We start from the raw sequence: 27,530 nt of genomic DNA, 5'->3' as shown, positions 1-27,530 counted from the left end.
TGCTAATTATTAGAGAAATGCAAATAAAAACTCCAATGAGATATCACCTCACACCAGTCAGAATGGCCATCATCAAAAAGTCTACAAAAAATAAAAGCTGGAAAGGGTGTGGAGAAAAGGGAACCCTCCTACACTGTTGGTGGGAATGTAAATTGGTACAGCTACTATGGAAAACAGCATGGAGGTTCCCTAAAAAACTAAATATAGAACTACTATAGAACTATATGATCCAGCAATCCCACTCCTGGGCATATACCCAGAGAAAAACATGGTTCGAAAGAATACATGCAACCCAGTGTTCACTGCAGCGTTGTTTACAACAGCCAAGACATGGAAGCAACCTAAATGTCCATCAACAGATGAATGGATAAAGAAGATGTGGTACAATATATACAATGGAATATTACTCAGCCATTAAAAATAATGAAATAATGCCATTTACAGCAACATGGATGGACCTGGAGATCTTCATACTAAGTGAAGTAAGTCAGACAGAGAAAGACAAATATCATATGATATCTCTTATATGCATAATCTAAAAAAAATGATACAAATGAACTTATTTACAAAACAGAAACAGATGCACAGACTTAGAGAATGAACTTATGGTTACCAGGGCAGAAGGGTGGGAAGGAGGGATAGACTGGGAGTTTAGAATTGACATGTACACACTGCTATATTTAAAACAGATAACAAGGACCTACTGTATAGCACAAGGAACTCTGCTCAATATTCTGTAATAACCTAAATGGGAAAAGAACTTGAAAAAGAATAGATATATGTATATGTATAACTGAATCACCTTACTGTACACCTGAAACTAAAACAACATTGTTAATCAACTATACTCCAATAAAAAATTAAAAATTTTTAAATTTGTGGTAGAAGGATATTTAAAGACATGGGTATTTGCTAGTCAGTGAAAAGAATGCAGGTTCCAGGACACATATATTCCAATTTTGTTTTTAAATGTATTTCCATTCATAAGATACTAGAAGGTTATAGATTGAAATGTTATAATTGATTGATTTTATGTTGTACATGTCTGCGTAGCTTCTAAATTTCCTAAAATAAACATATATACTATCTATAAGTAAACATATTCAATATTATAAAAACTATACATAACAGTTCATTAAAAATCAAAATAGGAAGTATAAATAAAATATTGAAAATGATTTTTGAATATAATTGAACCAGGGAAAATGATACCAAAAAATAATAGTGTAAAAAACTATTTCAAGTGTTACATTCAATTTTAAATCTCAAATCTAAGATATCTTACTTCACAGAAGAGGAGACAAATGCAAGAAAATATAAGCCAATACTAATCATCTATTGCAGTTTACATTATTTGTTCTGATGAGGCTGTTTAAAAAATGCTGCCAGCTCTCTCCCTCCATGAACAAGGAAGTGGGTACCAGACACCACATCTGCTAGTGCCTTGATCTTGGACTTCCCAGTCACCAGAACTAAGCAAGTCCAGACCAGAGGGCAGATAGCAGAAGCAAGAAGAACTACAATCCTGCAGCCTGTGGAACAAAAACCACATTCACAGAAAGACAGACAAGATGAAAAGGCAGAGGGCTATGTACCAGATGAAGGCACAAGATAAAATTCCAGAGAAACAACTAAATGAAGTGGAGATAGGCAACCTTCCAGAAAAAGAATTCAGAATAATGAGAGTGAAGATGATCCAGGACCTCGGAAAAAGAATGGAGGCAAAGATCGAGAAGATGCAAGAAATGCTTAACAAAGATCTACAAGAATTAAAGAACAAACAAACAGAGATGAACAACACAATAACTGAAATGAAAAATACACTAGAAGGAATCAATAGCAGAATAACTGAGGTAGAAGAGCAGATAAGTGACCTGGAAGACAGAATGGTGGGATTCACTGCTGTGGAAGAGAATAAAGAAAAAAGAATGAAAAGAAATGAAGACAGTCTAGAGACGTCTGGGACAACATTAAACGCAACAACATTCACATTATAGGGGTCCCAGAAGGAGAAGGGAGAGAGAAAGGACCCAAGAAAATATTTGAAGAGATTATAGTCGAAAACTTCCCTAACATGGGAAAGGAAATAGCCACCCAAGTCCAGGAAGTGCAGAGAGTCCCAGGCAGGATAAACCCAAGGAGAAACACTCTGAGACACACAGTAATCAAAGTGACAATAATTAAAGACAAAGAAAAATTACTGAAAGCAGCAAGGTAAAAACGACAAATAATATACAAGGGAACTCCCATAAGGTTAACAGCTGATTTCTCAGCAGAAACTCTACAAGCCAGAAGGGAGTGGCATGACATATTTAAAATGATGAAAGGGAAGAACCTACAATGAAGACTACTCTGCCCGGCAAGGATCTCATTCAGATTTGATGGAGAAATCAAAAGCTTTACAGACAAGCAAAAGCTAAGAGAATTCAGCACCACCAAACCAGCTCTACAACAAATGCTAAAGGAACTTCCCTAAGTGGAAAATACAAGACAAGAAAAGGACCTACAAAAACAAACCCAAAACAATTAAGAAAATGGTAATAGGAACGTACATACCGATAATTACCTTAAACGTGAATGGATTAAATGCTCCAACCAAAAGACACAGGCTTGCTGAATGGATACAAAAACAAGACCCATATATATGCTGTCTACAAGAGACCCACTTCAGACTTAGGGACACATACAGACTGAAATTGAGGGAATGGAAAAAGATATTCCATGCAAATGGAAATCAAAAGAATGCTGGAGTAGCAATTCTCATATCAGACAAAATAGACTTTAAAATAAAGAATGTTACAAGAGACAAAGAAGGACAATACATAATGATCAAGGGATCAATCCAAAAAGAAGATATAACAATTGTAAATATTTATGCACTCAACATAGGAGCACCTCAATAATAAGGCAAATGCTAACAGCCATAAAAGAGGAAATCGAAAGTAACACAATAATAGTGGGGGACCTTAACACCTCACTCACACCAATGGACAGATCACCCAAACAGAAAATTAACCAGAAAACACAAGCTTTAAATAACACAACAGACCAGATAGATTTAAATGATATTTATACGACATTCCATCCAAAACCAGCAGATTACACTTTCAATTGATATTTATACGACATTCCATCCAAAAACAGCAGATTACACTTTCTTCTCAAGTACGCACAGAACATTCTCCAGCATAGATCACACTGTGGGTCACAAATCAAGCCTCAGTAAATTTAAGAAAACTGAAATCATTTCAAGCATCTTTTCTGACCACAATGCTATGAGATTAGAAATCAATTACAAGGAAAAAAACGTAAAAAACACAAACACATGAAGGCTAAACAATACGTTACTAAATAACCAAGAGATCACTGAAGAAATCAAAGAGGAAATCAAAAAATACCTAGAGACAAATGACAATGAAAACACAATGATCCAAAACCTACGGGAGGCAGCAAAAGCAGTTCTAAGAGGGAAGTTTATAGCTATACAAGCCTACCTCAAGAAACAAGAAACATCTCAAGTAAACAATCTAACCTTACACCTAAAGGAACTAGAGAAAGTAGAACAAACAAAACCCAAAGTTAGCAGAAGGGAAGAAATCATAAAGATCAGAGCAGAAATAAATGAAATACAAACAAAGAAAACAACAGCAAAGATCAATAAAACTAAAAGCTGGTTCTTTGAGAAGATAAACAAAATTGATAAACCATTAGCCAGACTCATCAAGAAAAAGAGGGAGAGGACTCAAATCAATAAAATTAGAAATGAAAAAGGAAACGTTACAACAGACACTGCAGAAATACAAAGCATCCTAAGAGACTACTACAAGCAACTCTATGCCAATAAAATGGACAACCTGGAAGAAATGGACAAATTCTTAGAAAGGGATAACCTTCTAAGACTGAACCAGGAAGAAATAGAAAATATGAACAGACCAATCACAAGCAATGAAATTGAGACTGTGATTAAAAATCTTCCAACAAACAAAAGTCCAGGACCAGATGGCTTCGAAGGTGAATTCTATCAAACATTAAGAGAAGAGCTAACACCCATCCTTCTCAAACCCTTCCAAAAAATTGCAGAGAAAGGAACACTCCCAAACTCATTCTATGAGGCCACCATCACCCTGATACCACAACCAGACAAAGATACTACAAAAAAAGAAAATTACAGACCAATATCACTGATGAATATAGATGCAAAAATCCTCAACAAAATACTATCAAACAGAATCCAAGAACACATTAAAAGGATCATACACCATGATCAAGTGGGATTTATCCCAGGGATGTAAGGATTCTTCAATATACGCAAATCAATCAATGTGACACACCATATTAACAAATTGAAGAATAAAAACCATATGATCATCTCAATAGATGCAGAAAAAGCTTTTGAAAAAATTCAACACCATTTATGATAAAAAGGCTCCAGAAAGTGGGCATAGAGGGAACCTAACTCAACATAATAGAGGCCATATATGACAAACCCACAGCAAACATCATTCTCAATGGTGAAAAACTGAAAGCATTTCCTCTAAGATCAGGAACAAGACAAGGATGTCCACTCTCGCCACTATAATTCAACCTAGTTTTTGAAGTCCTAGCCACGGCAATCAGAGAAGAAAAAGAAATAGAAGGAATACAAATTAGAAAAGAAGCAGTAAAACTGTCACTGTTTGCAGATGACATGATACTATACATAGAGAATCCTAAAGATGCCACCAGAAAACTACTAGAGCTAATCAATGAATCTGGTAAAGTTGTAGGATACAAAATTAATGCACAGAAATCTCTTCAATTCCTACACACTAATGATGAAAATTCTGAAAGAGAAATTAAGGAAACACTCCCATTTACCACTGTAACAAAAACAATAAAACACCTAGGAATAAACCTACCTAGGGAGACAAAAGACCTGTATGCAGAAAACTAAAAGACACTGTTGAAAGAAATTAAAGATGATACCAACAGATGGAGAGATATACCATGTTCTTGGATTGGAAGAATCAATATTGTGAAAATGACTACACTACCCAAAGCAATCTACAGATTCAATGCAATCCCTATCAAATTACCAATGGCATTATTTGACAGAACTAGAACAAAAAATCTTAAAATCTGTATGGAGACACAAAAGACCACGATAGCCAAAGCAGTCTTGAGGGGAAAAAAACGGAGCTGGAGGAATCAGACTCCCTAACTTCAGACCACACTACAGTAATCAAGACAATGTGGTACTGGCACAAAACCAGAAATACAGATCAATGGAACAGGATAGAAAGCCTAGAGATAAACCCACGCACCTATGGTCAACTAATCTATGAAAAAGGAGGCAAGGATATACAATGGAGAAAAGACAGTCTGTTCAATAAATGGTACTGGGAAAACTGGACAGCTACATGTAAAAGAATGAAATTAGAACACTCCCATACACAGAAATAAAGTCAAAATGGATTAGAGACTTAAATGTAAGACTGGACACTATAAAACTCTTAGAGGAAAACATAGGAAGAACACTCTTTGACATAAATCACAGCAAGACCTTTTTTGATCCACCTCCAAGAGTAATGGAAATAAAAACAAAAATAAACAAATGGAACCTAATGAAACTTAAAACCTTTTGCAAAGCAAAGGAAACCATAAACAAGATGAAAAGACATCTTCAGAATGGGAAAAAATATTTGCAAACAAATCAACGGACAAAGGATTAATCTCCAAAATACATAAACATGCAGCTCAATATTCAAAAAACAAACAACCCAATCAAAAAATGGGCAGAAGACCTAAATAGACATTTCTCCAGAGAAGACATACAGATTGGCCAAGAAGCACATGAAAAGCTGCTCAACATCACTAATTATTAGAGAAATGCAAATCAAAAGTACAATGAGGTATCACCTCACACCAGTTAGAATGGGCATCATCAGAAAATCTACAAACAACAAATGCTGGAGAGGGTGTGGAGAAAAGGGAACCCTCTTGCACTGTTGGTGGGAGTGTAAATTGATACAGCCACTATGGAGAACAGTATGGAGGTTCCTTAAAAAACTAAAAATAGAACTGCCATATGACCCAGCAATCCCACTACTGGGCATATACCCAGAGAAAACCATAATTCAAAAAGACACATGCACCCCAATGTTCATTGCTGTGTTACTTACAATAGCCAGGTCATGTAAGCAACCTAAATGCCCATGGACAGACGAATGGATAAAGAAGATGTGGTACATATATACAATGGAATATTACTCAACCATAAAAAGGAACGAAATTGGGTCATTTGTAGAGACGTGGATGAATCTAGAGACTGTCATACAGAGTGAAGTAAGTCAGAAAGAGAAAAACAAATATCGTATACTAACGCATATATGTGGAACCTAAAAAATGGTACAGATGAACCGGTTTGCAGGGCAGAAGTTGAGACACAGATGTAGAGAACAAAGATATGGACACCAATGGGGGAAAGCGGTGGGGGGCGGTGGTGGTGTGATGAATTGGGAGATTGGGATTGACATGTATACACTGATGTGTATAAAATGGATGACTAATAAGGACCTGCTGTATAAAAAAAATAAAATAAAATTCAAACAGAAAGAAAAAAAATGCTGCCAGTAATTTTACCATATCAGGATGCAACTCAACATGTGACATTCACTTTTCATTCAATTACCGCTTTATCTCCAAACCACAACCAGGGAATTTAAATCATTAAACCAGCGAGTTCTTTTCTCACCTTAACAACCATTGCATTATAAAATTGTCAGACTCTTTAGATGATCTTTGGATTTTGGAGTCAAGATGCTATTTAATTACCTGGCCTTTTCTGAGCCTCCTGTGCACTGGTAAATACCAATGAATTCCGTGAGTTGTTTTTGTAACATCGCATCTTTGCCTTCAACTTGAGTAATGAATTTATGCTGTAAAAGATCTGACACTGTTGGACGCTTTTCATAATCTTTAGTCAAGCACCTGCACTGGCAGAAAGGAACATGCCATTATTAGATAAGTTAGAGTTTTGCATTTATCATTCACAGTCCTAAAAACTGCTCTAACACAATGGAATGATGTTCTTCATCGACGCTCAGCCCAGGAAGCACATCTCAAACAATGTTAGAACTGTTATATGATGAATTAATCTGTGAGAGATTACACCGTAGTGATATCAACTTCCAACTAAATTCCCCTTCCCTAGCCTCCCAGTAAGCATTACTGCAGAGTGATAACTGAACTCAGTCTCCATTGCAAAGTCTCCTTTACAAGTCAGTAGCTAAAGATAAACAATGTAGTCATTACAGGTTTAATGCTTACCTAGAATTAAAACAAACTTTTCAGTTTCCCTTCCCTAATGCTTTTTTTTTTTTTTTTTTGTGGTACGCGGGCCTCTCACTGTGTGGCCTCTCCCGTCGCGGAGCACAGGCTCCGGACGCGCAGGCTCAGCGGCCATGGCTCACGGGCCCAGCCGCTCCACGGCATGTGGGATCTTCCCGGACCGGGGCACGAACCCGCGTCCCCTGCATCGGCAGGTGGACTCTCAACCACTGCGCCAGCAGCGAAGCCCCCCTAATGCTTTTAAAGGTTTCTCAATCGATCTATTTCTTCCTACGTGATAAAACTGCTAACCCATCTGCGAGGGCTCATGTGCTGAGGATGTTTAAATCCCACGCCAGTGGATGTTTTCCGAGGTCCTCCAGGAGAAGTACGAATGTGTACCACACTCTTGATAGGATCAACCAGGTGAGAGCACCTGAAACGGCATCACAGGAGGACCACTGGAGCAAACACTGGATGTTTAACCCACTGTCTTCAGGTATTTGGAAGAGGGATTAGACTAGCTTTCAGTCACAAGGGACAAAAAAATCTAGGATCGATGGGGAGAATGAAGAGAGACATAGATTTCTGGTCAGTATAAGGGAGAACTTTCTGATAGGCTTATCAAAGATGGAAAGGACCACATTGGGAAGTAGGATTATTTTTATTAGGGGTTTACTGATTGGATGGCCCCTCGATGCACATGTTCAAGATGGATTTACACTCTGCATACCCTTCCAACCCTGAGGTTCTGAGGATGTATGATTATGAGAAAACTGGTCAGAGTGGGGCTGTCATTTGGGGGTAGAAAAAAAGAAAAAAGAAGAAGGAATCCATGCCTGATCTGACCCATGCCATTTCTCATCTGCATTGTTAATCTCCCTGGGATGAGAATTTGGCAACTTATTCTGTTGGGCTTACCTAAAAAGATACTACCCAGGGATGCTAAAAGATGCTAAGGAATGAGGATGACAATGTCTGAAAATAAGAACAAGTGCTCTTAGCTTTCATTTAGTTTCAGAGAATGTGTCGATTTCTGCCACCTGCAGCACTCACATCTACGTATTGAGTTTAGTCACATAGGAGGTTATTTTATTCAGGTAAAACATTATCAGATAGCTGATGTGTACCAGCCACTCTGCTAGACACCGGAGTTACAGTGACAAGTAAGGCACATTCGGTGCCCTGGAGTTGTTTACTGGCTAGTGAGGGAGAAAGACCTCTAAACAGGTTGTGAAATAAAAGAGGAAATGCTGCTAGAGGAAGAGGAAAAAAGGACGGGAGAGCCCGCAGGGCAGAGTCCTAACTGCTTGGGGGAAACCAGGAAATGTTGCTCAGAGGTGAAATTGTGCCGAGTGTGTCAAAAGTCACCAAGTCCCATTGAGGATCCACGCGGAAGGATCTGCGGACACGGGGCATGGTTATGAATCGTGGGGAGCCCTTCAAACCTACCAACAATTCTCCTGAGAGGTCTGTGAAATTCGACTGCAGTTTATTAACTATTCTGCAGTGCACAGTACATACTCAGTAAACACTATTTAAGTGAAAACTAAAAGAAAAAGGGCTTCCCTGGTGGCACAGTGGTTGAGAGTCTGCCTGCTAATGCAGGGGACACGGGTTCGAGCCCTGGACTGGGAAGATCCCACATGCCGTGGAGCAACTGGGCCCGTGAGCCACAACTACTGAGCCTGCGCGTCTGGAGCCTGTGCTCCGCAACAATAGAGGCCATGATAGTGAGAGGCCCGCGCACTGCGATGAAGAGTGGCCCCCGCTTGCCATAACTAGAGAAAGCCCTCGCACAGAAACGAAGACCCAACACAGCAAAATAAATAAATTAATTAATTAATAAAACTCCTACCCCCAACATCTTCTTTAAAAAAAAAAAAAAAACTAAAAGAAAAAGCAGATGATTGATCTTTCTTGTATTTTCATAACCCTTAAATAACTCTCTTTATAGAAACAAGCAGATATTCTTGGTAGGAAAACCAGTGATAGCAGTATGGACAAGGATGACCGGTTCCTCTACTTTTTTGCCCTCTTTACATTTTCTGAGTGAGCTTTGACACATCAAAGCTTAACGACCGGGATTCCCTGGTGGCACAGTGGTTGAGAGTCTGCCTGCCGATGCAGGGGACATGGGTTCGTGCCCCGGTCCGGGAAGATCCCACATGCCGCGGAGCGGCTGGGCCCACGAGCCATGGCCGCTGAGCCTGTGCATCCGGAGCCTGTGCTCCGCAGCGGGAGAGGCCACAACAGTGAGAGGCCCGCGTACAGCAAAAAAAAAAAAAAAAAAAAAAAGCTTAATGACCCCTCTCTCCCATTTACAACTTGCAGTCATCCCTTCCCTTATCTTCTCAAGGTGAAGTCATGACAAAGATTGTGAAAAAAGTTCATGGACAGATTTAGAAATGGCTGACTCACAGCTTCTAGTCAATTGTCTGGAGGCACTGCACTTGTACTAAGTATCTGTCAAATTAAAAGTGAACTTCAAACGTATAAGCATTTTATCTGTATGATTATCTGACTCACCAAGTGCAATGACAACTTCCCTGTGATGGGAATTAGCGATGCAGATAAATGAAGGGCTAAGAAACGGACTGAACAGACAATGGGTGAGAAGGTGGGACATGCTGAGGGTGAGGCTGCAAAGGGCAGGTGGACAGAAGAACAGGTTCATGGACGATGCAATGTCTGCAGAAGCACAGCTATCAATAAGTGAATGAACAAGACCCTGAGATCATTATCAGAATAATAATGGGTTCACTGAACATTCAGAAGACGCTACAAATGCTTGTTTTGAAGAAAATCATGGAAACTTCTGGGGCTATTTAATAAGGAGGAGATTCGGAAGCACAGAGGAATTGTTATAAAAAGCACATCTCAAAGTTACAGCAGGACGGGATCTCGTTAATTCTTTTAAAAGACTCTATTATTACTCACTTGCTGATGAAGTCATTGAATTCTGCTGACCATATCTCAGGCTGCCTCAGTTTGGGGGGTGGATTCCTAGAAAAACAAGATACAAGGTTGGATTGTGCACACTGGTCAGTAACGATAAAAATTAAGAGGCAGAGCCAGCCAGACTAATGTCATTGCTGCATTAAGATTCTGCCAGGTATAATGAAGCATTACCATCATTTTCCAATTTAAAGACAGATAATTAGTTTTTAATCATTCTCTATATGGAGTGACAGTTTCCTTGTTTCTCTGAAAGCACTTAATATATGACACATTTTTTTCTCGCTAATAATTTTTCTTCTTTGAACGAAGCTTCTTGCTTTGAACTGAGAGCCCTAGAGGAAAACATAAATACTTAGCCGAATAGAAACAATGACTACTCGGGAGAAGATTTTTTCTTTTGAGTCCAGAAGAAATCTCTGAGGAATATTCAGGATACACAGAGGTGACCTGAAAGAAGTGTTCGAAATATGGAGGAAACTGCAGTATAGAGGGGCCTTTATAGTAGAATGCCTTTACGACTTGTTCTGTTGTTACTGGGTAGAGGGCCAGAAACAAGGTTACACAAGTAAGGAACCAGAAAATATGATTAGCAGTAAAGCTCTGAATGCCACTTAGAAGATTCTGTTATTAATTCCTTTCATTTTAAGCTAAACGAATCTTTTCTTTTTTTGGTATATTCATGAATACAAAGGAACATCAGCTGAAAATGAGGCTGATCTAACTGTAATCAAGCAACACTGATCAACTACGACAGTTGAATTTGCTGAAGTGCTGCTTTATGTTAATTCCAACAGCTCCTTGTTTTCATTAGTGGGATGGAAATACTTTGTCTTCAGCTCTGCATTAGTCCTTAAATAGCTTATAACAAAATTAATGTACGGTCTGTACAGGCTCATTAAAGAAAAGTACAGCTACTCATCCACCCTAGATCACGCCTCAAGCTCATTTTACAATCCTAGGACTATCTGAAGATTGCTGATTTGCACATTAAAAGAAGTAATTCTTCTCTGCAACAATCTTGCTTTGCTTCTTGTTCTCCTGAAATTTTCCTTTCTAAGAGATTTATCGGTTTCTTGGAGTATAACAAGGTTTTGATGATTTTAGGACACTCAGAACTGGGTAGCTTTTCAGATCCCCCTTTTTTTTCTCATTTCTACAGTCAGTATTCTCAGAATTCCATTTCAGAGAAATACTGGTGGTAGACGTAATAAGAAATAACTAAGATGGTGCAGCTTCCAGAAGCACCTTGCCCATAGGTACAATATGTATCAACAGTAGCATCCTTCCTCCATGTGGTACCATCACCAAGAGCAGTGACACTAGGCTAACTATGGTCATTTAGACCATAATTTAAATGGCTCAGGAAGAATAGTGCTTCATCTTACATATTGAATGACAGTAGGAATTAGGATATACAGATTTTTTTTGTTTGTTTTCCTCAAATTTAATGAAACGTCTGACTTGGTAAAGAGCAGGTTTTCTGCCTTTTTTTTTTTTGGCTGCACAGCGCCGCGTGCGGGTTCCTAGTTCCCCAACCAAGGATCGAACCTGCGACCCCTGCAGTGGAAGCACAGAGTGAGTCTTAACCACTGGGCCGCCAGGGAAGTCCCTCTGCTCTTTTTTGTAATCTTGCTTCCCCACTTACCAAGTAAGCAATATATTTTACAAACAGTAAGACCTGAGAGATACATTGAAATTGTTATGTAAAGGATGATCTATCTCTAAGGTATTATAATTCAGAACATATAGACAGGACAGAAAATTCCAAGGTAAAGTTAAAAACAAATTCAAATGCTTTGGTCCTATACTAATTTAACTACATGTGAAATATTCCAAACAGATCTATCTGGAAATGAATAGGTCATATTGGCATTATTTCTTTAGGACCGGAACCACGCCCCACCAGGGCTTTGTACATATTATTCAGTGTTCTATAGGCATTAGGACCACACAATTTATTTAATGCAGAATGTGGTAACAAACTGTAACATACACTACCTTCTCTGCCCTGGACCCCTGTCACCACAGGCCCTCTCTGTGTGCATTTCATTAAAATTAAGGTACCAAGCAAAATCCTTAAGAAAGTCTTCAAAAGACAACACATTCATAATAAAAAGAGGCAGTTTTTTTCACATCAGTTTTCTGAAATATCTAGGAACTACCCAAAGCATATATAAAACAGTGTTTAATTAGTGATAAGATCAGCAGGGGAAAGTCTGTCAATACACACATTGAAGGCGAGGGGTCTCCATAGAAAAGCATCTTCCTGGCTCCAAAGAGATTATTCTTCTTAGTGTCTCATATTAATATATTCAAAACACTAACAAATTTGAAATCATTACTTTATCAATAAATTTTATTTCTAACTTTCTTAATACTATTATCTTAAAGTTCTAAACAAAGGGAAGTATTAGCAAGTAGTAAAAAAATTACTAGATTGATAGAGTGAAATGAAGCACATCACTGTTACACTGACTGTGGACCAGGGAGCCTCCCTGATGAATCTGGGAATGGATCAACCGTGGCAGGAACTGCTGTTTTCTGAGTGCAAATCCTTGCCAAAGAAAAAAAGACACACTTAGTACCAAGAGAAAGCTCTTTGACTTAGACCAGGGAAATGAAACTATGGAACAAAAAGAGTGTCTCGGAAGCAGCAGCATGATATTCCAGGCCACTCTGCTCCCAACCTGCTGAAATATATCTGGGTATTTCCACGAGGAACTTGACGAGCACTCAGTGGCTAGAGGAAGACAGACAGACCCAGTGTGAGAGCCCCCTGACCTTGGTATTTTGAAGAGTGCTCTCATGGGATGGAGGTCGGCCAGTGGAGGATCTCCATCCCCAAGCTCGATGGCCGTGATCCCCAGGGACCACGTGTCACATCTGGCATCGTAAGTTGTATCCAACTGCTGTTCACATGCAATCACCTAGTAGAAAATGAAAGAAAAATGAAGTTTGTGACTTTAACAAGCACGTAGCAAAATGCTTAGAACAATGTGTAAGTGTTCAAACTGATGAGGTTTGAGAGCTCCGAGCAAAGGCAGTAACACAGGGGAGTAAAAGTTCAAATTATAATTAGTAGCAGTAGTTTTCTTCTGAGAACAGGGAATATCTTAGCAGGATTACAAGTATGAGGAGAAACCTATGAAAAAAACTTTTTGAAAATGCAAAACAGAAAGGGGACGGAAACAGTGTCCCCCATGGGAAGGGATGTAATCAAATACACAGCTAACACCTGTGCAATGATAGTCACTTGATAAACATTTGATGAGTGAACAGAGTCATTCATCTCAGCAAAGATAAAGATTACATCTTTAACAAATAAAAAGCGAAGGAAGGGGGCTTCCCTGGTGGCGCAGTGGTTGAGAGTCCACCTGCCAATGCAGGGGACGCAGGTTCGTGCCCCGGTCCAGGAAGATCCCACATGCCACGGAGCGGCTGGGCCCGTGAGCCATGGCCGCTGAGCCTGCGCGTCCGGAGCCTGTGCTCTGCAACGTGAGAGGCCCGCGACAATAAGCTTGACAGCAGTCTAGTCAAATGGTCTCAATCTTTTCTGACAACTAGAAGGCAGGAATGAGACAAGTGTGGAGAAATGCAAAAAGGCTTATGCCATTAATAAGAGGAAAATAAACTGGATAAAAATAAACATTGGTAAGGCTTTATCAGCAGTTATCTGGGAGCACACTAAATAGTAAAGCTACAACCAGCTTTTTAAAAATGCCACTAATCAAAGGATGTCACTAAGAGACAAGAATAAAAAGGGGGGAATCTTTTTTGCAGTATCATGAAATAGTGTTAACATAGAAGAATTATTACACAGTTACTTCACAATTTATTTCTAAATGTGTAAGTATAAATACAGACAGGCTGCAAATAATAATTGTAACATCAGTGATAACAAAAAGAAAATTCAACTTTAAATTTTTAAAACTATTTTTTATATTTTAAAAAGTTTTATATTTTGTGAATGCCAACTCACAAGACAAAAAATGATTTGGGGATGATGGCAGGTTAGAGTTTTATCATTTAACTACAGTACTATGAAATGATATGCAAAATGAAAGGAATCTAAGGTCCTGTCTGGAATGTAGTTCATCTTTCTGACTCTACTTAACATCAAGCTTAACACATTAAAAAAAACCCTGTGTTGGCACAGAGGATGAATTTATGCCCCAATTTGCTCATGATGTTCTAGGTTTATGCTCGCTTCCCTAGAGTCATTATAAATACCATCCCCTTTCACTCTCCAAAGTGTCCTGGCTTGGACAGTAAGTTACATGGTCACCCAGCACAGCTACTGTCTCTCCTGTCCCCTTCACTGTGAAACACACATACTCTAGTTTGGGAAGGATGGCTTTACGTAACCAACAAATGCTACCTTTGGTCTAGAATTTAACTGAAAAAATGTCAAATCAAGAATTTCACTTTTCAACTGGTAATCAATTTGAACAATTTTGTTTACCTTACTGTTTTCTAATTCATAGCAATTTGACATTCTTCAACAATTCTAGGTAAGTGGAAATTTATTGAAATATTGCCATTCAAAAGTTGGAAAATGCTTATTACAGGGAGATGCAGATAATATGCACAAAATCTTGAACATATATTTATATGACAGTTTGAAAAGACCACAGTGAACCTTTCTCTTTTAGATAATATCCAGTGGTTTGCCGAGCAGGAAACAACTTTCAAACCCTATTTGTGCTACAGTAGGCTTATTAATAATAAATAATGACTTATCAGTAAAATGCCTGTCTAGTAATTGCATAGTAAGAAGTATAAATTTTAATTATTAAGTTATTTATTATTCTGGTAATTCAATTTTAGATAGATCAAAATATTTCCTTTTCCTCATATACTGGTTCCAAGATCTACTAATCAAAATTATTTTTAATAAATGGCATACTTAAAATATAATACTGGCTTTGTTGCTATAAATTAACATATGAAAAATATAAAGCTAGATGATTAATTATTTAATATTAAACATTTAGTTTTATATATTATAGTATTTTTATAGTAATTAATCATATATGTGGGTAAGATGCAAAGCTTGGTATTATAGCTAAATTTTATTAATTTTTCACTTTGAAAATTTTTCACAAGCTTTTAAAACAACAGTGATATATCAGAACAAACTGAAGAAACTCTCACTTGAGATTCTCTTACTCAATTTTTTTTAGCATTTTTATTTGAGATACTCTTATTCAATTTTGTTTTTGCTTATATAACTATACTTTCTACTTTTATTCTAAGATGTTCTCCCTGTTCAAAAGATTTTTGAATCCATTGGAATTTTTTAAAGTTTCTTAAGCTAACTTATCCTTTCTCCGTATTTTACATTACGCTTACATTTTAACTTTTTTTTTGCGAGTAGTAATTGAATTAGTATTAAAGTAGGAACAGTACACCACGATTTAATCCTCAAGCAAATTTAATTCTACGATTTTGCAATATTAATGTAGTATTTGAATTACTTCTCCTCCCTTCACTCGCTAGAGTTGTAGGTAAATAGCAGAGCTTTTCCCAAAGGTTGCACAGAAAGCTTTCAAACGTATGTTCTCTGCTGATGAACATAATTAAAAGGATTAAAGGCATTAACAGTGACTGTGGAGAAAAGATGTGACTCTAGAAAACATTTTTCCTCCACTATTTTAGCAGTTTCTCTACAACTTCCCAAAGATGATGGTGAAAAGAATCTCCTGAAGTGCAATGTGGCCTAAGCAGAGTGACTCAACATGGGAAGCTGCTATCAACACAGGCTAATAGGCCTGACTCTGATCTTAAACAAAGACAGGCATTTTTGTATTTCTATCCAAGTTAAAAACAAAATCTAAACATCATTAAGAGAGACGCATGCTAAGCAATTAAAAGTATATTTAATGAAAAATTAAGGCTGCAAGTACAGCTGACCCTTGAGCAATACAGGGTTAGGGGTTCCAACCCCTCCCCTCCCCCCGAGCAGTCGAAAATCCATGTACTGTTATCTCTGCCTCAAAAACAGAGGAACTGATAAATGACTCACCCAAGGTCAGGAAGCTGACACAGTTTGGATAGAATCAGGACTCAAACCCTAGTTCTTTTGATTCCACATATTGTGAGCTCTGATCAAACACAAACTTTGCCCCACACTTAGTTAATTTAAAGATCTGTAAAATGGGATTGAGATTAGCAGATACCAACTACTATATAAAAACAGATAAACAACAAGGTCCTACTGTATGGCACAGGGCACTATATTTAATATCTTGTAATAACCTAAAATGAAAAAGAATAGGAAAAAGAACATATACATGTATAACTAAATCACTTTGCTGTACAGCAGAAACTAACACAACGCTGTAAATCAACTATACTTCAATAAAAAAAGAAAACAATCTGTAAAATGAAAATACAGCTACTATATTTATTGAAAAATTTGCATATAAGCAAACCCGCAGTTCAAACCTGTGTTGTTCAACTGTAGTTTCTCTTTACCTCTTGTGACTCATTCATTCAATCTCTCATTTATTCACATATTTGCTCACAGGCCATCTATTATCTCCCATGTCCCTCGTCACACATGAAACTATGTCACATAAAAACAACACAACTGACATTTTCTTCTAGTATATTCCAAAAACACATATGGAGCTAGAGTATGCATAGAAAGGAAACTCAGAAAGGATCAAATGTTACATTTGCATCCCTCAAAACTCTAACCGACCTCAGGAGCCATCCAAAAGGGCGTTCCTACGGATGTATTCCGACGGTGCCAGGTGCTGGTGAGCTGTGCAGACACGCCTGGAAGGAAGAGACGAGACTTACTTCTTGCATTCATTACTCAGGTAAGGAGATTCCAACTGTAATAAATTTGCTTACAAACTAATATTAAAATTCTGTTCCCTTACAGTTTGGATAGAATCAGGACTCAAACCCTAGTTCTTTTGATTCCACATATTGTGAGCTCTGATCAAACACAAACTTTTCCCCACACTTAGTTAATTTAAAGATCTGTAAAATGGGATTGGGATTAGCAGATACCAACTACTATATATAAAACAGATTGAAGTTCAAGACATTGGACTTGAACTTCACCTTAAAGTATCCTAAGTCAGGGTGTCTACATAGCCAAGATACACAATGGTCCTCCTATTTTCTACTTCTCATATCCAGACGTACCCAGGCTTAAAGCCCCATTCCAAGTTCTAGCGCCCCCTTGCTGACTTAATCTGCTCCTCGTCATACTAACCTCTGTATCTTTTGACCTTCTAGATTTTTTTGTTTGTTTGTTTGTTTTGTGGTACGCGGGCCTCTCACTGCTGTGGCCTCTCCCGTTGCGGAGCACAGCCTCCGGACGAGCAGGCTCAGCGGCCATGGGCCCGGGCCATGGGCCACGGGCCCGGCCGCTCCGCGGCATGTGGGATCTTCCCGGACCGGGGCACGAACCCGTGTCCCCTGCATGGGCAGGTGGACTCTCAACCACTGCGCCACCAGGGAAGCCCGACCTTCTAGATTTTAAACTGCTTGCCTGTATTGCATATTTTGGCACGTAGTGATGATTTGAATGGTAGGCTCTCTCCACTCCCACCTCCCTCTCTGCACGACTAAATTCTGGTGAATTTGAGAATGTTTTATATCGTGGTATGCACATAGTAGGTGACTTGTGAATGTGAATAAAATTATTTTCCATCAGTCAACTTGGGACAAATCACACCTGCCCGGAAATTTCAAATTAACTACATCTATGTAAACCAACACCACCAACAGAATCAGTTCTTTTCCTTTAGAGAGTTATACACAGAAGGATTACAATGAAAAGGCATAACCAAATATTTCAATCATGCCATCTCATTAATTCCACCTGGTCAGATACAATCATAAGGGACTCAGGACAATCCAGAGCACAGTCTCCCTCCTCCCATTTCCTACTCTGCTCCTCTGGCTGCACGGTGCTGCTTCCCTTGACCTGCTCTGGACTTGACGGGTTATCCCCAAGTCGTGGACTTGAACTCCCTGATGTCCCTGTTTTGAAGAGTACCTCCCGGCGTCACATTTGTTTTAGGCTCTAGCTGTTTACCTTATCGGCCAAGTAGAACAAAGGCACTAATTGAGGTTTAAAATTGGATATATTTGATTCCCTCAAGATGATTCCTCCAAGATGATACTTTGTCATGAAATTCAAAGGCCATATTCAGCCAAAAGGGCATCTCACTGGTGGAAACATACTTGAGCAGAGGGCTAGGCAGTATGTTTTGGTTCCATATTAATTTCGTCCCTCAAGGAGCTCCTCCACTAATGTATTAATCTTGTCCTAAGTGGAATCTTCATCTACGGGCTTCACATTTTGCCTTTAAAAAAGCTTATCATTTGACAGAAAAAAATATCCTCATGAAATCAGTTTTGAAATTCAAAGGAAATTATCTAATCTGTGATTGAAGGTTCTCCCTTGAATATTTTCTAACACATGATCTGAAGAAAGGGAGTAAACATTTAACGCACATTTCTCCCAAACGCATCCTCTACCTCTATCTCTACTCCAGGTATTTCACCTTTCAGAAAAATTAAGTATAAATCTAAACATTTTATCTTGTCTTTTCCTATGAATTAAAGGGAGGAATGATTAAGCTTAACTTTTATAGTATCAGAGTACAGTAATTTATTTATATAAGTAGGAAAAGTAAATAGATTTTAAAACAAATTTAACTTAAAATTGATTATAAATCTACTAAAATTTATTCTAAGGGCTTATAATTATTTATGAAAAAATTGAAAATTATATTTGACCCTTGGTGAACATTTTTGTTTCAATTTCATAAAGGTAGTTTAAGAATTCAAACATCATTTAAGCAAAATGTAAAGGGGGTAGAAAAAATCACAACTGAGTAAAATATCGAAAGTTTTTGGTAAGAAAGTGACACTTTAGACTAATCATTTGATACATTTTTCTTCTTTCTGAAGATAAAGAAAATATGATATCACTAGAATTGGCATTTTTCAGCAAGCAGTCATGCCCTGGCGTCTGAAATTATAGATATGGATGTCAGGAAAGGACCATCCCTCCATACTCCACAGGAAATATATTGGGAAGGAGGATAAGAAGAGTGTCTTAGGGTGTGGCACAGGACCCAAGATAGACCATTCAGACTTCTTGGAAATGTGAATCTTGACCTGGAGACACTAGGGTGACTAGACTACAGCGACTAGGGTGAGTCATCCAGTGTTGAGGATCTAAGGATTAGCCCAGGTGATGCTGCTCTGGAGGTCCAGGGATGCCAGAGCCCCTTCCTAGGAGGCTGGATTGCCCAGCTTCTCCCTTGGCTTTGTAGGCCACTCAGTGCCATTTTCCATAGCATTGCCTAAGTTGGTCAGAGTTAAGTTTCTGTTGCTTACAATCAAGGAACTCTGACTGATACAAGAACCTAATAATTTTACATATAAAGGAGCAAACTAACAAGGGTAATGGTCAATAATAATGATTTTACAAAGTCTAAGAGTTATTAGGTTTTATATTAATACGAATTAAGAATTTTTTAAAGCAAAAGTTTGGCCTCCAAACTTCTTGATCACACATTCCAAACAAGAAGAAACTTCTGAGCAAGCATACTCGATATAGATACAGACTATTTTCTACATATTTCCTAGTATAGTAATATACACATTATGAAATGTATAAAGATAATTTTAAAGGATGATACTAAAATAATAACTATTATGACTATTTCATAACAAGTTATGGATACTTCTGCACATCAATGATATCTGGGATAATGAATTACAATGCTAATGGGGTCTCACATATTTAGAGTCCTTTGGGATCCTGCAGAAAGACTGTTTTACACCTGGCTCCTGTAAACTGAATGGAAACAAGAAAAATTCAGCCCAGAATGTGAAGAAGGAAAAACAAAAAGTCTCAAAATAAGTGAAAAAGGAAAAATGCAAGTAGGTAGAATAAGAAACCCTTGAGTCTGAGAATACTGGATAATTATCACATTAAAAACAGGACACACACCTATGAAAGAGTAACAGAGGAAGGTCTTGACCGAATGTCTGTTGAATGCTTCTGCAGTGACTGTTAACTCTGAAGATCATTTTCCCAACACAACCAACTACTTCAGAACTAGAAGGCAACTTAATGGTCGTAACATCTAACGTGCTCATTTTCAGGTTAGTAAACTTTAGCTGGAGAGAAAAATGAGTTTCCTGAGGACAAATGGCACTTTTACTTAACATAAATTCCCACAAGAAAATTAGCTAAGAAGGTAGAAAAATGCAAAATTCTCTCAAGAATGACTGACTTAAATTACTTTAAAAGGCAACAGGACGGGCTTCCCTGGTGGTGCAGTGGTTAAGAATCTGCCTGCCAATACAGGGGACACGGGTTCAAGCTCTGGTCCAGGAAGATCCCACATGCCACAGAGCAACTAAGCACGTGCGCCGCAACTACTGAGCCTGCGCTCTAGAGCCTGCGAGCCACAACTACTGAGCCCGTGTGCCGCAACTACTGAAGCACACGCGCCTGAAGCCCGTGCTCTGCAACAAGAGAAGCCACCACAATGAGAAACCTGTGCACCATAACAAAGAGTAGACCCCGCTCGCCACAACTACAGAAAGCCCGTGTGCAGCAACGAAGACCCAACAGAGCATAAAATAAGTTTTTTAAATAAAATAAAATAAAATTTTAAAAATAAAGAAATATTTGTTAAAAAAAAAAGTCATCAATTGTCCCAAATATACTTAACAATGAAAGGATCCAATCCAGGATCACGTGGTGTGTTTAGTTGTCATGTCTCTTTGGTCTCCTTCAATCTGGAGGAGTTCCTTAATATTTCCTTGAACTTCATGACCTTGATATTTTTTTTAGAGTTTCAGGCTAGTTATTTTGTAGAATGTTTCCGAACTTGGATTTGTCAGATATTCCCTCAAGATTATATTTTTGGCAGGAATATCATGGAAGGGAAGTCTTCTCCTTGTATCCTATCAGGTGGTATGTGATTTCCAGTTGTCACATCAGTAGTTGTATTCACTTTGCTTACTTGATTAAGTCTGTGTCTGCCAGGCTTCTCGCCTATAAAGTTTCTCCTTCTCTTTTGTAATTAAGTATTTTATGCAGAGCTTTTTGAGACTATCTAAATATCCTATTTTTAATCAAAACTTAACCCACTAGTTCAGCATCTATTGAAGTTTTTGGATGAATTATTACTATGATGGTTGCCAAAAGATAATTTTTAAACTTTCATTATTCCTTCTATATTCATTAGCTGGCATTCTTCTATAAAGAAAAGCTTTAGCTTTTTTCCCATTCATCTATTTGTGTGTGTAAGTACGAAAGTATGAATTAATGGATTTCTACTTTATTCAATGGACATCATTGTTACCATCATTATTATCATTATTTTGATGCTCAAACTGTCCCAGATTTGGTCAGTGAGAATCACTTCAATTTGGCTTCTGTGTCCTTTTGACATTGCCTCCATCATTCTTTGGGCAGTTCCTCACTTTTTGGCACATTAAGTTCCAGGCTTATCTTGTATAGCCTTAAAAATCAGCTTTTCTCCAAGAATGCCTGCTTACTATTAGTGGAGAATTATATTTAAAAACTGAGAGCTAGGTGTTTGATGTGCTTGCTCTTGGGGCATCAAGCTTGCAAGTTCTCTTAGTGGACATAGCCAGACAACCTGTACACACACACACACACACACACACACACACACACACACACACACACGTATCACATTACATTTCTTTTCATATGCCTCTCTCTACATATTGAAAACCATGAGTTCACACTGACACCTCCAATTCCACTCCAACATCATGGGGTTCAGTTTTCTCCCTTCCACATTTGTAATTCTCATCTCTAACAGTAAGAAACCTGGCTCCCATTGTCCTCAGGATATTTCCAGATGGTATCAAGCCCCCTTTATGTAACCAACCCCTTGTCTCCATTTTGACCCCTATGCAGATGCACTTATCCAGCTCAGGCTCTGACAACCTGACTGGGGTCACCACCATCCCCCTAGACAAATGCTCTCTTTGTCCCCTCCTCGGGGACTCAACACCCCAAGCCGAGCCACCACTGCCCCTCCCCTCCCAGCGTGGACACCTTCCTCACCCCTTTCAGGTCCAAACCATTTGCTGAGCTGCACCCCGACTCCCATGCTTTCTCGGGCCCACCAAATGCCTTTTGTTCTGAATTATTCTGGAAGAAAGGAAGGAATGAAGGGAACTTCATAGTTTTTAAATTCAGGTGTGCCTGCCTCACTGGATGCTACAAAAGTGGGTTATTAATAAATAAGTCACAACTTCTCTTTGACCTCCATTATTCATTGGGGATTTGGTCTAAAATTGAGCATGTGGGTAATAAGAGACTGAAAGCCATAAAATAGTCTGTCATAAGAACGATGTCTAAATAAGTCACAAGAAGTACATTCTGTACTTTGGTATTGAAATGTTAACTATTCTATTAGAAATGAAGATCCCCAGAGAGAAATCTGTAGAAATGAGAACGGAGTACTGCCCTTTAAATTTAGTCTCTCTTTCATTTTCTATTCCAAATGCGGACTGCTTTTTCAGACGTTAGTTGACTTGCCTAAAGGGGTTTATCTCCTGGGAGGTTGTGTTATTTATTGATTGATCATACACCAGTGACTGCTAATGTATTTCATTTATAATATCTGCAAGCTCACTTGTCTTTTTATTCTCTGAGGTGGCCGGTGGTTTTCTGTAAAAGCCTAGCCCACTTAACAAGAAAACAAAAGGTTTTCTTAAAGGCTCTACTCATAACTAGCATTAGCAAACTGAATCTTACTTTTAGTGTAATTAAATAGCTTGATATTTAAAGTTAATATCCAGTTGACTCTAGCAAAGGGCTATTATTTTTTTAAACAGAAAGAAGCACCTATTTGGGGAACTCAGATTTTCAATATTTAGCAACTATCAATATTTAAATGAAGTATTTATTTACTATTTATCAAGTACCTACTATGCATACAACACTGAGCTGGGGCGAGGTGACAGTATCACTTCATGATAATAGCTCAGATTTTTTAAATTATAAAGTGTCAATAATTATACTACGTAGCTCACCTGTATCATCCCATTTACTCTCCACAGTGATCAACCGTATGAGGTAGAGACTGTTTTTCATACTTGATGTCCCTGGAGATTTTAAGTGACCTTCTCAAGGTCACACAATTACATGGAAAATCCTGCCTCCCGTTCACTCACTCATTCGAGAGTATTTATCGAGCACTTCCGATGTGCCAGTGCCATGCTTGGTTCCAGGGACAGAGTGACAGGCCTGACAGAGACCGAGCCATCGCAAAGCTCACAGCTTAGCAGCGAAGGTAGTCAGATTAAACACATGATTACAACCAAGTGTGATAACTGTTTGGCTAAAGAAAAGACAGAGTGCATATATACAATGGAATATTACTCAGCCATTAAAAAGAATGAAATAATGTCATTTGCAGCAACATGGATGGACCTGGAGATGATCATACTAAGTGAAGTAAGTCAGACAGAGAAAGACAAATATCATATGATGTCGTTTATATGCGGAATCTAAAAAAACATGATACAAATGAACTTGTTTACAAAACAGAAACAGACTCACAGACTTAGAGAACAAACTTACGGTTACCAGGGGGAAGGGTAGGGGGAGGATAGTTAGGGAGTTTGGAACTGACATGCACACACTGCCATATTTAAAATAAATAATCAACAATGACCTACTGTACAGTATAAGGAACTCTGCTCAATATTCTGTAATAACCTAAATGAGAAAAGAATCTGAAAAAGAATAGATGTATGTATATGTATAACTGAATCACTTTGCTGTACACCTGAAACTAACACAACATTGTTAATCAACGGTACTCCAATATAAAATACAAATTTTTTAAAAAAGAAAGGATAGGGTGCTGGGGAAGTTCTCAGCCAGGCAGACAGAAGTTAGCTGGGGGCAGGGGTGAGGGGAGGTTTCCATGCAGGGAAAGCATCATGTTTGTAACCGGTCACAAAATTCAATGACGTAAATCTTAGACACATAAAGAGAACTGTCATTGTGATTTCTTCATTTTGCCTCTAACTATCATGGGCTCTCCTATGTCCCTACCCACTGGCTGGGAGAAGTAAAGCTTAGTCAGATCGAAAGCGTAAGTCCTTTTAGAAAGAGTTCAGTCTGTCTTGAATGAAAGTGCTTGCTCCGTCTCTCAGATGGAGCCCCTCCTTCTTCTCTCCTGAAGATGGTACTGTCTGTACAGGATGAGGGATGGCTTATAAGACCTTGTGGTGGGGAGAAGAGGGAGGGTCCTCGGGTGTGGTCGGTCTCTGGTCTCTGGGGCCACGTTCCTTTGTCTGCCTGCGTGCTAGGGGCCCCCTGGCCCTCCTGATGGGGTCTGCATCCAGTGAGCCTGTGGCCTCTTCTCATGCAGGCAGGGCTACCTGTGTAGGGCCTCCTGGCAGACGAAGGCTCAGGGTGGCTTCAGCTGGGGCTGACAATGCTCTGAGGTCTGGCTGTGACTCCTATTCAGACCTGGCTCAGGTGATCTGGGCTCTGCCCCTCACCGCCCATCCTGAGCAGCCCCCTCTAGAAACTCCCCAGACAGATTTTCAGTTATTGGGGGGTTAATGGGAGCAGAGGGTAAGGGGTTTGGAGAAGCTTAGCTTGAGTGCTTCCCGTACCTAATCACTCTACACCTCTGCGTCAGGACGATGTGATCACACCAGTCTGGACTGGCGCAGACTCTGCAGGGACTTTGTCTGGGACTCAGAATGATGGTGGTGGGAAGAGTGAGGGTAAGAGTTCCTTTCCACCCTCGTTGTCACCTTCACTTTTTAAAAGCTCATCTCACTGTCCCGCCTCTTTCTCTGTTTCACCTTTCCACAATTACCCGAGAACTGGAAAGGGTTTCCTTCTTCTTTCTGTTCTCTCTTATGCAAAACCCTACGATGGATCCCTGGAATTTCCCTCTCATAAGCTAAAGAGAAGATAAAGCAATTTAGACAGATCTTTCTCAAGAGATAACCCGGGTCTTGCTACTCATTACTATTTTTTAATATTACCTCAGTCATTTTCTTGCATTCCTTCTGGAACAAATCTTAACCCCCCCCCACCCCAAACAGAGAGATGCTTCTGGCAGACCGGGGTGAAGGTCACATTCTTGGATAAGCAAGAGAAGAGCATGTTAACCAATTTCGAAGAACTTCCTCCGACACATGTGTTAAGAGCCCTGATTGAGAAAGACGGTGGTACATTTAAGAGGCTGAAAGAAGTTGACCTGGCTCACAGGTAATAGGAAGAGGCGGTCCCTGCTGTGCGCCAAGGGGCAAAAAAAAGGTGTTAATCATTCAGTGCTTTACTCTGGGCCAGCAGACAGGATCACAAGGCGCACAGCCCTCCCCAAGGAGGGCTGACTAACCACGGACAAGATACTGAGCGAGAGAGCGGCAGGGTCAGCTGAGCCAGAGCTGCGGTGCGGGGAACGGTCTGGAAGGAGAGGAATGAGACCGGCTGCAGCGGGGTTAGTAAAGTGTGGCCGCAGGAGCCCAGGTCACAGATGACGGTGAGGACCGGGGCAGAGAGATAAAGATGGAGCCTGGGAATTTATAACAGAGACACAGCCTTGTGACGCATGGTAGATGTGGGCGGTGAAGACAGAGGAAAGCTCAAGGATAAGCTAAGATTTCTAGCTTGAGCCACAAAACAGATACCGAGGACTTTTTTCTAAGGCAAGAAACTCTTGATATGAAGCAGATCCCCGGGAATGGGTGAGATGGTGGGGTTCCATCTGAGCATTTAGAGGACTGGCAGCCATCCGAGTACAGATCTCCAGTACCCAATAATGAGCCCACTGCACATTTTATGAGGAGAGAAATCCAAATAAAAATATATTCTAAACTCCTTTCCTCCCAGCTGTGGCATTCTCTGAAAATCTGATTTAAACATAAACTGAGGACCCTGATCTTCAGTTTGGCTCTGCAGCTGGTGGCTCAGTACACTGTATTCCTTATGCCCTTGAGAAGCTCCACTATGTACGAACCTCCATCCTCGGGTTTTAATTCATATGAAAACCTTAAACCATCCTAGGTGAATCGAATCCATGTCCTCTTACCATGGAGAACAGAAATATAAGCATCCTTTCATATGCAAATAATAGCATTTTAGTATCAGACACCAGGGACACATTTAATAGGCAACTGACCCTCTTCTCTAATTGCTGCTGACAGTAAAGTCTTTAAGTTAATTAATATAAAACCAAAGCTCCCGTTTTGTCGGCTTTCTACATTATGACTACTTTCTAAAGATATCATAATAAAGGCCACTTTATTTATTACCTAGGTGTATATTTTTACTCTGGATTACTTTGGAGGGTGTCCCAGGAAGTTGCCTTTCTCAGAGCTACTGGTTTATCAAGTTCTTTTTTGTGTGTGACTGAAGAAGACGTTTATCTACATTTGTTTTAACAATTTTCATCTGGGCTCTATATATTGTAGCCACTTTTTAGAGCAAGAGAATTATGAGATCTCAAGTTAAATATTAAGTTCTCCATTTGGGTCTGTTAAGACCGGAGCCAAAATTATTGTCTGAAGAGAGTCATGGCTCTGTCCATGGAGCAGTGAAGAGTGTTTTGTTGTTGCTTTTTAGAATTTCAGGCACAAGTTCTCATTAGCATCCTAACCCGGACAGATTGTTCAAATGCACGGCTCTGAACTCGACTAGTACACACACTAGCTGCATCCCAGCTATTAACCAGGACTTCATTGCCAAGCTCACTGCTGCTCCGTAGTTTTCAAATGCTCAGCTGAGGGAGAAAAACACGTGGTCGTTCGAAAGATACGCTATTCAACTGTTCCTGTCTAGATGCTCTGAAGTTCATTCCTGGGTGAAGACAGATCACTAAAGAGCTACATACTGGGATTAAAACAATGAATTTCTAAAGTGAGTCGATTACTTTCCCTAAGCTTCATTTTCCAAAATGCAAAATGAAGGAAGAGTCACTCATTCATTCAACTATTACTCACTAAGCTACTATTCCCAAAGTATTAGGTCTACAAAATAGAAGATGACATAGTCCCGCCTCTTAATGACCCTGTCTATCTGTGAGCCTAAGTGTCTTTATCTACACAGGAAGACCAAATAGACCATCATAATCTTATGTGATAAACACAGAAATGGAGAAATATACAGGGTACAGAAGCACAAGGAGAGACACCTTACCCAGCCTGAGTGCAGGAAGGGGAGAACAACAAGGATACTGAGATGTCCTAGAATAATG

At 39.2% G+C, this 27,530-nt stretch overlaps 1 protein-coding gene across 5 annotated transcripts in view; it reads right to left on the bottom strand.

The window, feature by feature from the left end:
- MYO3A (myosin IIIA) overlaps positions 1-27,530 on the bottom strand; it is a 176,919-nt gene that overhangs the window by 118,222 nt on the left and 31,167 nt on the right. For 4 of the 5 annotated variants that reach the window (XR_013827377.1, XM_079915200.1, XM_079915197.1 and 1 more), the window contains exons 7-10: positions 16,976-17,052; positions 13,051-13,196; positions 10,249-10,314; positions 6,814-6,969 (exon numbers count right to left, since the gene is read on the bottom strand). Coding sequence is in view for 4 of the 5 variants with exons in the window: in XM_079915200.1 (XP_079771326.1) it covers positions 6,814-6,969; positions 10,249-10,314; positions 13,051-13,196; positions 16,976-17,052 (445 nt within the window). In the remaining variant the exon portion in view is untranslated. Of the gene's footprint in view, positions 1-6,813; positions 6,975-10,248; positions 10,315-13,050; positions 13,197-16,975; positions 17,053-27,530 lie in introns of those variants that run through there. The other variant, XM_079915199.1, reaches the window with a different exon arrangement.

Source organism: Stenella coeruleoalba, assembly GCF_951394435.1.
Source record: "Stenella coeruleoalba genome assembly, chromosome: 2".
NCBI lineage: Eukaryota > Metazoa > Chordata > Mammalia > Artiodactyla > Delphinidae > Stenella > Stenella coeruleoalba.
Note: the sequence above shows the minus strand (reverse complement) of the source record. Positions and strands in the feature narration are given on the sequence as shown.